The sequence below is a fragment of the Lytechinus pictus genome, chromosome 10, assembly GCF_037042905.1.
Source record: "Lytechinus pictus isolate F3 Inbred chromosome 10, Lp3.0, whole genome shotgun sequence".
NCBI classification, from domain to species: domain Eukaryota; kingdom Metazoa; phylum Echinodermata; class Echinoidea; order Temnopleuroida; family Toxopneustidae; genus Lytechinus; species Lytechinus pictus.
Window position 1 is genome coordinate 25289305 of NC_087254.1, and position 12910 is coordinate 25302214.

Genomic DNA, 12910 nt, shown 5'->3' on the forward strand with positions numbered 1-12910 from the left:
AGATTCTACCACGTCATCAGGCAAATCCATAAGTATAACTGGACAGTCAGCGTGGCCAGTGAAAAAAATCAAATTATGCCAGAGGAGCAGCGAAATTATGCTAAATCGCGAAAAATTATGCCAAACCGTTTTGGATCCTAGGATTTTCCACAGGGGGGGGGGCAAAACCGTCCGCCAAAAAGATTTAACAAGCAAAAAAAAAAAAAAAAAAAAAAAAGGTCTTCACTCTTCAAATAAATCAAAATTAGGCTAAAAATGCTATTATTATGCCAGATTCTTTGCTTAGAAAAGTCTAATTATGCCCCAAATTATGCTGAAAGGGTCGAAATTATGCCAGAAAAAAAATCTCATTATGCCAGAATTATGCCGGCATAATGAATTATGCTGAAATGGTCGAAATTATGCCAGAAAGCATAATTATGCCAGTTCTGGCAACGTTGACTGGACTCGTATTTGTCGTTTTCAGACCCCTTTGAACATTTTGATAAATTCTATCTCTTATTTATGCATAGAATTTGTCAAATTGTATGTTTCGGTATCAAAGATTTAAAAAGTTTATTTTGTTAAACTATATTTTTATGGTGTTTGGAATAAAAACAAAGACAAAGACCAAAGTCAAACATCAAAGACTGTAGTGTAGGCCCTATAATATATCAACTATACTGAACTATCATCAATATCATCATTTTAAAAACCGTTGTGGCCGGTTTACTTTCGTAAACTATTAAAATTGGATATCCCGTTCATGAGTGCAGTATACATAAAGACTATACTAGAAACCATAAACTAAAGTCAAGATTGCAGCATGATGCCATTTGGCAGCTCCCCATGATCCCATCCCCGGGCCCGCCCCGGTCGATCGAGCTCCCTATCCCCGGCCTGGCTCCCTTGCCTTGCAGCATCTATAAGCGGAAACTTACATCCACCTGCGCCAGAGGTTCCGGCTTCATTCAACGGACCGCGCCGCTCGCGACTATCATGACCGAAAACGTTTGAAACCGCACCACAAATCTACTTCGAAAACTAACTTCACTGATTTCAAAAGTTTTGAAACTCACCTCTTCCACGCTCAGAGGCATGCATATACGGTATTCCTTAATAAGCATCGTTGTTATTCCATGTGCAGCTTGAAAAATCCGAGAAATTGTCACTTTTTTGAGCGGAAGTCGCAGCTTTCGAAACGAAACCGACGACGTCTTTTCAATTCGATAGCTAGATATTTATATCGCGATGTTATCGAGCTTGGTGGTGCCGCTATCGCTATCGTACCGTACCAATAAAAACCAAAAAAATCGCTAGTTGGAGCATCCGCCACTTGAAATATTAAAAATGGCAGAAGCACAAGGAAGTGTTGGAGGTGGAGATGAATCAGCTGAGCCTGGAATGCAAAGTGACCAGATTAGTAAACAAAATAAGGAAGGAGAAGTGGTAAAGAAGAAAACTGACAAGGGTAAGTGGGTAACTAACTATTATTCTTTTTCATTGTGTGGTCCCATACGTTCATGTTCTCGTTAGTTAAACTTTTGAGACGGGGGGGGGGGGGGTATTCTGGGGCCCGTTTCTCAACACATGGACAAGTTAGTCATATCTTTATCCACCAACCAGGGAGTTAGTTCCAATCTTACTAAACCTGTTTCTCGAAAGGCTTCCTAACTAGAATACCTTGATATCGATACTATCGGTAAAAAGAGCAGACGAGACGTAGCCTTTAGTCTTTACCTTTAGGCTTAAGTTTACTGGCTTTGCCTTTAGTTTAGTCACAAAATAGCATAATTTTCAAAAAGAAAAATTATGACAAAATTGCAAATATTATGATGAATTGGGAAATAAATCTTTTCAAAATAATAGCACAGGTGAATTATGCATCATACATACTTAGACCATGAAGACTGGAGCATTCAATTGCAGAGAAAATTAGATTATGAATAATTCATTTCTTGACTAAAAAATCACTTGTGGACGTTGAGATGGGTACCCCCGGGGTACCCAATTTTAATAGTTTACGAAAGTAAACCATAACGGTTTTCTTTGTAAAATGCACTCATTCAATGAACAAGGTTATGATATAACCTTGTTATATATATCTCCATGTTTGTCAAAATAAGGATGGCTATGTTTGGCTTATTTTCTCTTTTTCTTTGGGACAAATCACTCATTCAATGAACAAGGTTATGATATAACCTTGTTCTCAGTTACATCTCCATGTGTTGCAAAATAAGGGTAGCAATGTTTGGCTTATTTTCTCTTTTTCTTTGGGACAAATGCTTGATTTTTTTACACTGTCTGTTTCCATTACAGCTATTCATCATATAACTTGGCTCTTAAGTAAATTTGATTCTTTAAATGATTTTTTCTTAATTAAAAATTGAGATTGAAAAATGAAAATTTTCTTACCATATTACTTTCCACCAATAGAGGGCGTACACAAAAATATGCCCAAAATTTAAGTTTTTGAGCGCTCTGGTGAATACAAAATTATTCCCTGGTTAGTAATGAAAAATAAATTGCAACTGTATGGAAATTAGTCATTTTGGTCACAAAAGTGACATTTTAATGATTTTTTAAAGTGTGTGCTGTGTACAGCATTGGCATACCATAGTCCTACCTGTAGATTCCCCACAGGCAGGATGGTTGCAGTGAACAAGTGGGACAAATGCTTGATTTTTTTACACTGACAGTTTCCATTACACCTATTCGTCATACAACTTGGCCCTTAAGTAAATTTGATTCTTTAAATTATTTTTTTCTTAATTAAAAATAGAGATTAAAAAATTGAAATTTTCTTGCCATATTATTTTCCACCAATGGAGGGCGTGCACAAAAATATGCCCAAAATTCAAGTTTTTGAGCGTTCTAGTGAATACAAAAATTATTCCCAAGTTACTAATGAAAAATGAATTGCAACTGTACGGAAATTAGTAATTTTGGTCACAAAAGTGATATTTTAATCATTTTTTAAAGTGTGTGCTCTGCCCGGGGGGGGGGGGGGGGGGGGGCCAGTTCCATTGACGAGTGGATAACATGCGCGACCAAGCGGTCTCGAAAAGCACCCTAAACACTTATTTTCCATATTCTGAAAATGCGCCCCTTAACAAGTATTGGCGTCTGAAACCCTACCCTTAACGAGTATTGGAAACAAAACGACACTCTTGGCAAGTATTCCCTGAAATGAACCCCTAAACAAGTACAGCGATATTTTATTGTTTAAACGGTCCGTCGGTCGTCGGTTTTACCTTTACAATTTACACACCATTTGGTTTAGTACGGCCCCAGCTTCCACACCTCGCGCAAATCGGACTCTAAACACGTAGTGTTGGGGCAAAAAGGACATCCTTTATAAAACATTTTAATTTTGTTTTATCATCCCCGCAAAGTCGACCCTAAACACGTAGCTTTCCTAGCGAAATAGATACCCTTTTTTCATTATTTTTGTGTTTTTGACACCCTTATCACGTTACGTACGTAACGTGCCCTATCTTGAAAAAGACATCCTTTTTACGTGTTTTTTTGGTCGCGCATGGTATCCACTCGTCAATGTAAGTGGCCCCCCCCCCCCCCCCCCCCCCCGGGGTGCTCTGTACAGCATTGGCATGCTGATTGCCATAGTTCAACCTGTAGATTCCCCAGAAGCAGGGTGGTTGCAGTGAACAAGTGGTAAAATGATGATAATTATACAGACTTTTACGATTCCAAACGTCATCAAAATATAGTTTAACAAAACATTTTTAATCATTGATACAGAAAGATACGATATTGGACAAAGCATATGCATAAATTAGAGATAGAATTCATCCAACTGTTAATAGGGGTCTGAAAACAACAAATACGAGTTCAGTTATGGATGGCCTGAAGTGGTAGAATCTTTATCGATTAAATAATTTTACTATTTCAAAATGAATGGTTTTGTGGCGTTTACCAACAGTTTTTATAGTTTCTTTGTATTACAATTATCATTGAATGCATTATCCCACTTGTTTTGTGATGTAATTTCAACCTCTATGATTGATTTAATATGTAAGATTATAATTTTCTAATTTCTAGGCACTTTTGCATGTCATAGTCTACCCACATGATGCCACTATATCATTAAGAAAGAAGTTAATGACAGGTTCGGAGGTGTCATAAATATTTAGTCAGGTTGTTGTACCCGATCTTGGTAAAGAGGGCTTCGTGAAACGGTTAGCGGACAAGTAGCTCACTATCTCCAATTTAGTCAAGAAGTTAGACTTATGACGGTGTTGAGAAACGGGCCCCAGAAGTCTCATAACTATACTATTACTTGTTTCCTCATGCATGGCAAGATCAAGACGACCCAAAATGGATGTCATTTTAACTTCTCCGGGGTAATCTAGGCCCAAATAATTTTTTTTTAAATATGATCTCTTTTATTTTCCCTCCTGTCTTTTCCCCACCCCTTTTCCGTTTTTTTCTTTCAATTAAACTTGAAATATCGAAATGGGCGGCAATCTCTCTCACATAAACAACATGAAAACAATTTTTTTAAAGAAATTATGAATGGTAAAAAAATGTGTTTACGTTATCAGCAAAAAAAACATGATACAAAAGTCAAAACTAAGAATAGATGTTACTATAATACTAAACTAGGTAAGGTAGGACAACGAAAAAACATAACAGAATTTCTACTAAAAAGCATTACCTTAATATATATATTCTTTATCAGCAATATTGTCAAAACATTGCTCAAAACTTACCATAAAATTTCCTAAATAGTGAAAAATAAGGCTTAAATGCTTCATAAAATGTGTCTGGAAATGCATACAACATTTGGGCCCATCCCCATAGGCTATACTGTGTGGGCTAGTGGCTGAAAATGGGCATTTTTAAGTATTTACGCTGACCTAGACTGTTTGAGCCTCTGTGAGCTGCCATGAAAACATGTCACATTGATAGATAATCAACCTGGCTACCAGAAAATGTGAAGATGTTGCTACATTTAACTACATTGTGCACTCAAAATATAGAATGAAAATTTGAGGCAAATCCACCCATTGACTTTTTTTACACATGTCTACAGCACAAATCTGGTGCCATTTCCCACCCAAACTAAACATGTTATGTTACACCGAGGTTTTTTACCTGACTGCTAAGAAAGCACAAATGCCTGTGAGCAAGCAACCAGGGGAGCAACGGCTTAAGGTCCTCTCCGAGGGAGCTGGTAATGAGGATAAATGCCTTACCAAAGGGCACTAGCGCACCATTTGGGAATCGAACCCGGGTCATTGGAATCCGAAACCCCCGCTCTACCGACTGAGCTATCGCTAAATCATTTATTTTTATTTCATTTTCATAATGACAATTATTTTTTTTTTTGCTGAGATTAATATTAATCAATAAAAATGATGGATTTGTGCTAACTATAGATGATGAATGAAACAAAAAAAATCTGCAGTAACAAAATAGCTAATTGAATTTAAGATATAGATTAGGCCTAATAGCTTACGAGTCCATCACAATCATTACAAATGAAGATACATGTAAGTTCATTGCACCAATAAAAGAAAAGATTATGGAAAGTCCACACGAAGAGGCGCATTTTAAATTGTAGGGTAGGCCCTATCGGCCCCTATGTCATGTTAAAGCAATAATGTAGTCTCGACTCCTTAACCCCGAAATGTTGAACAAATATATTTTTTATATTCTTAAAGCTTATATTCTAAATATAAACTTCCATGAAGTTATCAACTTTAAATATTACCAACGTTTGTGATCATTGTCATTTTTAGCATTGTTGTATTTTTTTTCGATTGCGGATCGATTTCACACATTTTTCTATGTTTTATTATTGCAAAGCACTACTTTACCCACTTGGACATGTTTGCAGAAATTTTCATATGTTGCTTGATATCTGACAAATAAAATCAATAAATTAGATTTTTCACATGCAGCCTCTCATATTTTTCTTTTTAGTCTCAAACAATTGCATTCTGAACAACAATAAAAAGCAGGAAAGAAAAAAAAACTTTTTATATTTTAGGTGCCCACAGGCATAGTTGAGCTGTGCATGGGGTAAAATAATGTAGCAGATCATATGATTGTTGACTTTTGATACATTGGTTGAGGTAGTCATTTTTATTAGGGAATTTAAAGCTATTCATCATGATAATTTAATGTTACTCTGTGGCAGTTTGAGTGACTAACCTAAGTGCACGATGTGACTTCTCATGATGTTTAAAATATCTATGCAGGGGCGTCGATCCATTTTTCAGATTGGGGGGGCAAAATTATGAATCAACGGTCCCGTTCCAAAGGCGCTCGATCACAGGAAACACACCCACACACACACACACATAGGCATATATATATATATATATATAACTCATGAGAAAGAGCCACATATCTCACCGAAAAATTAATGCGAGCGCGAAGCGCGAGCTGAAATTTTTTTGTATACTGACCTGAAAACTGGAAAAAGGTACCTGTTTAGGACTGTTTGTAGTAACTCATGAGGAGGATACATATCTCACTACACAGATAATGCAAGTGCCGAGAGCGAGCTGAAGTTTCTTTATATTCTGACCCGAAAGCTTGATATTCTAAGCATTTTTGGTACCAAGGATTAAGATGGGTATCTAAAACAATAGATGCGAGCGTGAAGCGCGAGCTGAAATTTTGATATTTCGATCTTTAAAAAAAATGACAGTTTAATGGACGTTTTTAATAAAGAACAAGATATATTGCAAATCGAAGCGGGAGTTCTTTTGAGGCTTAGAATTGAAAACGGGACTTCTATTCACAATTTAATCATGAAAAGTATGGGTTTTTACTACAGAATTGATGCGAGCGCGAAGCGCGAGCTGAAATTTTTTATATTCCAATCTGAAAAAGCGGACATTTTGAAAGCGATTTTAAATAAAGAATGAGTTGTGTATCTCAATCTCGCTAGCTGATTTCTGTGTAACATTACAATCTTATGTTATTTTTGCACATGCGGAATTATTGGGGGGGCAAAACGATATGTTTGCCCCCCCCAATATTTTCATTGGTGGGGCGATCGCCCCCCCTGCCCCCCAGGATCGACGCCTCTGTATCTATGAATATTGAATGTCACTTGAAGCATGTAAATACTAATACTAAAAGATACATGTACATTTAAAAAATGTATGATATAGATTTCAGTTTAAAGACCAATGCAAAATAAAAGGATGGTTCTCTTATATTTCTTTTTAGAAATTTTAAATTTATGTTTTATTTTTTTATTATCATTGCAGTTGATATTCTGCTAAAGGCAACAGGAAGTGCTCCCATTATGAAGAAGAAGAAATGGGCTGTTGATCCCAACAAGAAGGTTGCATGGGTCATCGATTTCATCCATAAATATCTTAGATTTGACTCGTCACAATCACTAGTAAGTAACCTGATTCTATTGATTTATTCTTGTCCTTATATTACAATACCATGAAGCCATCTACCCCATTCAAATTTAAGTTTCCAATAAGTTACTGATGTTATGTTATCACCACTATACTATATCAACTATACATGGTTCTCCTGATCAGTAACTTCTGCTATGAAGAGAAGACCAGTGTGTACGGCCTGCCTTAAGTAGTAACATATAATATGTGTGTAAAATGACTTTAGGTTATCTCTTTGTTTTTTATTTATTTTTTAATTGAACTACTACTACTAAAGTCTGTATTGAACATTGAAACAAGATTTGTGTATTGAATCAATTTTTAGGACACAGGACATCCCAAAGGAACGATATGAACAAAATATAGAATTAATAAAGCAATTTTTTATTATGGCACTTTCAATTCCATTTCTGATGTTATAGTTTAAAACATATTTTGCATTTTAAATCCTGTAAATATCTTACTTTTATTTTTCAGTTTCTGTATGTCAATCAAGCATTTGCACCAGCACCAGATCAGGAAATAAGGAATCTTTTTGAGGTAAGCACATGAATGTGATACAATGACTTGTTTTTCCTGGCAGAAAGGGATTAGCAGAATTACCCAACATGGAACCCCATTGTGTCCCTGGTAGAAAGACATAAGTGTAATGACTCCATCAAATATAGAACCCCATTATGTCACTGGCAGAAAGGCATTAATTAGCATAAAGGCCCTTTCTAACATAGAACCCCATCAAGGTCTAACTTCATCCAAATAACACTGTGTACATGCAATTTAACATTGCTGGTTATACCATAAATCAGTTGCTGTTATCTGAATAACCTTTTTAATGTTGTTACTTCAATTTTAGTGAAATATATGTGGAATACTTGTCAATTTTAATTCAATTTTTTTAATATTTTTTTTTCATTTTGCTCAAGAGTTGGCATATTTTCTTTGTCTGTCATTATTTGGAATACATCCACTTTGTGATTTGGGGCTGTTGTGTAGAAAATAAAAGGGAGAGATTTTCATTTCCTGCCTAATTAACTAGGAAATATAAGTTTGGTCTGGAAATTTTCCAACCATGCTTTTTATTTACTTGATAGGTAGATCTCCACCTTTTCATACATTGATAACAACAACAGCAAACTATGTACATCAAGATGAGAAAATGAGAGAAGTACGTAGCAGGATAGATGAAACTGCAAATAAAACCACAATTCAAATTTTGCTGAAAAATAGATAGGGGAAAAAACATCAAGATTTTAAGAATAGGCCGTGTAAGGCAATATTATAATTGTTCTTTCCCTTCTTGATATCTTCTTCATTTTGATTATTTCTCCTCTGGTCCTGTCTTAATATGATTCTGTTTTGTTTTCTTCTTGAATACAGTGCTATGGTAGCGATGGCAAGCTTATACTGCACTACTGCACCAGTGAGGCATGGGGCTGATACTCTTCTCATATTTCCTTGATACCAAGAAACTGCAATTTTATGTAGAATTTTCATCCAATACTCAAGTTACTCTCAACTCAGAAATTTTCAGTTATGTTCCATTTTGCTTGATATGTATTTTTGCACTCAGACTCGTGTATCTTCATGCAGCGAAGAACGTATGATGTTGATACATTGGTTTTGTCTGAAAATGTATTGAAATATCACATTTGGAAAGTTTCTGGCATGCAGGACAGTGTATTGAATAATTTGTTGGGAAGGTTTGGGTACAGTCATTATTTTCTGGGTATGTGGATGTTTCTTTAATGCTTTAAGATAAGATGAATAATAGTAATCAATAACAAATATATTAATATACAAATTACTACGATTCATGGATTTCTGAATTTGTGTCAATTTTGTATAAATTGACATGTTCAAGTATGATGGACAAAGGTGTTATATTGATCTTTACATGGTGAAACAAATAATACCACTTGTAAAGTGTTAGCTAAAAACATGTATTAGAAGTTTTAATAAATGTTGCACAGCCAACCCATGCCATTAAATGGCTTCATTATGATGTCATGAGCTATGTTCATTGACATGATCGTTCTCTTCCTCATTCTGCAACTCTAGACAATTATTTTGCCCTATAATTTTGTTTTTTAAAAGAAATTTTGGTACACACTCTATATTGTCAAACAACAGTGTTTTTCTTTTTGTGCAATTTGTTCTGCCTCATATCCATCAAGTTTATTAAAAAATGTTGCTAAGAATACGACTTAACATACTCCTCATAAAAATTATGCAATTTATTTCTGTCTGGATATATATTTGTCCATAAATTTGTTATTCCAACTTGTTCAAAATGAAGTGTATGTCATTGACACTCGGCAGATAAAGTAAGCCTGAATAAGAATGTACAATCATTTTTCCTGCAAATTCAGGTGTGGGCATTGTTTTTTAGATGATCAGTATAACTATAAGCTACAGAAAATATGAAGGACAGTTTCCTACCTTTTGATTTAACATTCCATACCCTCAATCTTGCACTCCTATGCAGCAGTGCATACTAAAACAAGGGTAATCCAATCTTTGAGGTCTAATATTCAAATAGTTGAATATTTTCTTGCAAATTTACTACAATATGACAGCTTACCCTCTCAGGTTTTTAATGACCCTACTGGTATGACCCCTTACACCAGTCACGACTCGACTAATTGAATATTGAAGACATTAGATATGAATTCCATTTCTTTTTCAAGTTTTGTCAATTAGGGCTTAGATGAAATTTTCACGGATGACTTAGCAGAGCAATTTTCTTTTCAGTGGACATGATCAGTTTGGAACTTTGAATAGCAATTTTATGGTGCAATGTTAATGAATGCCTGGCTGAAAAGGTTGTTATTTCTCACCATCTGATCAGTCTCCATTTACTTCACCCATTTTACCAAAACTTAAGAAAAATAGAATACCTTGTATGGACTTTGTCTTCCAAAAGTCTGTTCAGCCATGCATGGTGTCAGTGGTACAAGTTATCAATAAAAAGAGAGAATTGCTCTTTTATATTCTGAGCCCCGTAACACAAAGGTTAGCAATTAATCGCTAAATGAAATGGCCTATCTAAATCTTATTTTGCTCATTAAACTGACTAGGAACTAATCAGAATTGTTCTTTCATATTAGAGCTTAATCGCTAACCTTTGTGTTACGGGGCCCTGGTCAATGTAGATTTCTTAATACTGAAAAATTCCATGGAAAACACCATTTTCAGGTCCCTCAAAATTGAATCATGAAAAACATTTTCTCGTCTACAATTATTTGGTCCATGTCAACAAAAATACATGGAATCTAGCTTTTAGAACACAGAATTTGAATTTTAGAAAACTGAAAAATGGGGACTCTTATTTTAGAGAAAAAGTACATGCAAGACCATGTTGGATATAGATTGGGATATACATCATACAAAAGTGGACCATTGTAAATGCAGTTAATTATTTGTACATGTTGGACTACCTAAATCAAACGTCTTGGAAGCATTTGGACGATTTCTACTAAAAAAGAGATAGATAATAGTATGCTTTGCTCTAATTTTTGTATGAAAAATTGCTTTAACTTACAATGTAGGTTATTATTTTATTTGGAGTAAGTTGACTTAAATGTAGAATTTCTTGTGTTAACACTCTTACATTGCACATAATTTAATCATGAAAATTATATTGGACCATTTTCTAATTTGCTGAAACGTTCATGTATATCTTCAATGAAAATAAAGCACTTATCATATAATTACTTGTTAGTTTTTATCATTTAGGTGTATACGGTAAAAAGGCTGTTTCACAGAGTTAATTGCGACTTGAAATCGTGCTTAGTGCTGATGCGCACATGATATTTAATGCAAAATCTTATAATACCTAGTAGTGCGCGTCCTCTTAGCATGATTTGACCAATGCAGTGTTGCCTTTTATTTGGCAGGCAACTTTAAAGGAGAATGAAACCTTTAACAAGATAGCTTGTGTGAAAACAGAAAAATCAAAGAAACAGATCAACAAAAATTTGAGAAAAATCGAACAAATAATGAGGTTATGAGCATTTGAATATTGCGATCACTAATGCTATGGAGATCCTCATATTGGCATTGCGACAAAGATGTGTGATGTCTTTTGTGAACAACTCTCCCCATTACTTTAGTATATATTTCACTTAAATTGCCTCTTATCACATCTATCAGTAGATCATGTGTTCTTTCTATAGGAGGCCATGTTATACAGATTTTTAAAGAATACATCATGGCTGAAGAGTTTGTATCACCATAAGAAAAAGCACAAAGAAACATTTTGGAGGTATTTTATAGTCCATCAAAGGGAAAGTTGTTCACATGTGACATTACACATCCTTGTTGAATTGCCAATGGGAGGATCTACACAGCATTAGTGATTGCAATATTCAAATGCTCATAACTTTCTCATTTTTTGTCAGATTTTTCTTTGATTTTTCTGTTTCGACACAAGCCTACTTATTCCAAAGGTTTCATTCCCCTTTAAGTGTGACACTCAAGTCGTACTTAACTCTTTGTGCAACACCCCCCCCCCGGTAATATTTTTGTTCCCTATTTCTCTAGAATTTGCCTGTTTAGTTAGTGTATTCCATAGAAAGAGAAGATATCAGATATAAACTGCATACTACAACTACAGCATCTTCTGGCATCAATTTTTGTTACATATTATATAGGGGCCACAGAATTGTTTTGAAAGTAGAAATTTTACATTTTTGTAACATTCATTGAAAAAAACCTGACTTTGATGAAATTTCCATCAATATATCTTTGATTTTTCTCTTTCTATTCAAATCTACTTATATTTGATATTTTTCACAAATAATTTTGCCTATTTTATTCATAATATTTGATTATTTTTAATTTTTTTTCAAACCTAGGCTTGTAGTTTATGTTGTAAAAATGTGTAGATTTCAGTGTGATCGCACTAACTTTGGTGGAGATCAGAAGTGGTGGGCATCACCCCCCCCCCTCGATACCTCCAAAATAGCCCAGTCTTTGTAGGGTTAAGCTGAGTATGTCAGGGGAGGGTTGAGGTTAACCTCCCCGAGGTGAATCTCAAAATAATAAAAAGTGAAAAGTAAAAACAAATCTACATATAGTAATAAGAGCACAACTAATCAAATTCAGGTCCGTTAACCAAAGTTTTTTCATTTATTAAATCTGTTATAATATGTGCACTTCATTATTTTACAAACATAAGTATTCTAAGTTACACAAGTTCACACAAAACTTAAAAGCATCTGGTAAATATACATGTAAGTAATTAATAGAATATGCTGGTGTTAATATACATTTGTTTCATATTTTCTTCAATGAAATTAAACAAAACAAAAATTTATGGTACATTCAGAATGCCTTTGAAATATCAAACAAAAGTATACATACAGATACCAAGTTGAATACTCGAGGACTGGTTTTTATGTGCAATAGTAGTAAAGTTATTTTCTCCACATTATGAGATACTTTCCACTGAAAATCTGTTATTTAAAATTAAAATGTCTAGGAATGATATCATCTTTCTAAATAAATGCAATTATGTCAATAGAATATTATTCTCT

At 34.6% G+C, this 12910-nt stretch overlaps 1 protein-coding gene across 1 annotated transcript; it reads left to right on the plus strand.

The window, feature by feature from the left end:
• The first annotated feature begins 846 nt into the window (after positions 1-846).
• Positions 847-11083, plus strand: LOC129269363 (autophagy protein 12-like). The gene is made up of 4 exons (XM_054906854.2): positions 847-1450; positions 7230-7366; positions 7851-7913; positions 8751-11083. Exons 1-4 carry the CDS (start codon positions 1330-1332, stop codon positions 8808-8810), a joined length of 381 nt encoding a protein of 126 aa, XP_054762829.2. The 5' UTR covers positions 847-1329; the 3' UTR covers positions 8811-11083.
• The last annotated feature ends 1827 nt before the right edge of the window (positions 11084-12910 follow it).

Bases quoted from the DNA above. Each gene is read 5' to 3' on its own strand.
- LOC129269363 (XM_054906854.2), top strand. From the start codon at position 1,330: ATGGCAGAAGCACAAGGAAGTGTTGGAGGTGGAGATGAATCAGCTGAG. The intron at 1,451-7,229 runs GTAAGTGGGTAA...TTATCATTGCAG, and splicing joins AAAGAAGAAAACTGACAAGG to TTGATATTCTGCTAAAGGCA. The intron at 7,367-7,850 runs GTAAGTAACCTG...TTTATTTTTCAG, and splicing joins TTGACTCGTCACAATCACTA to TTTCTGTATGTCAATCAAGC.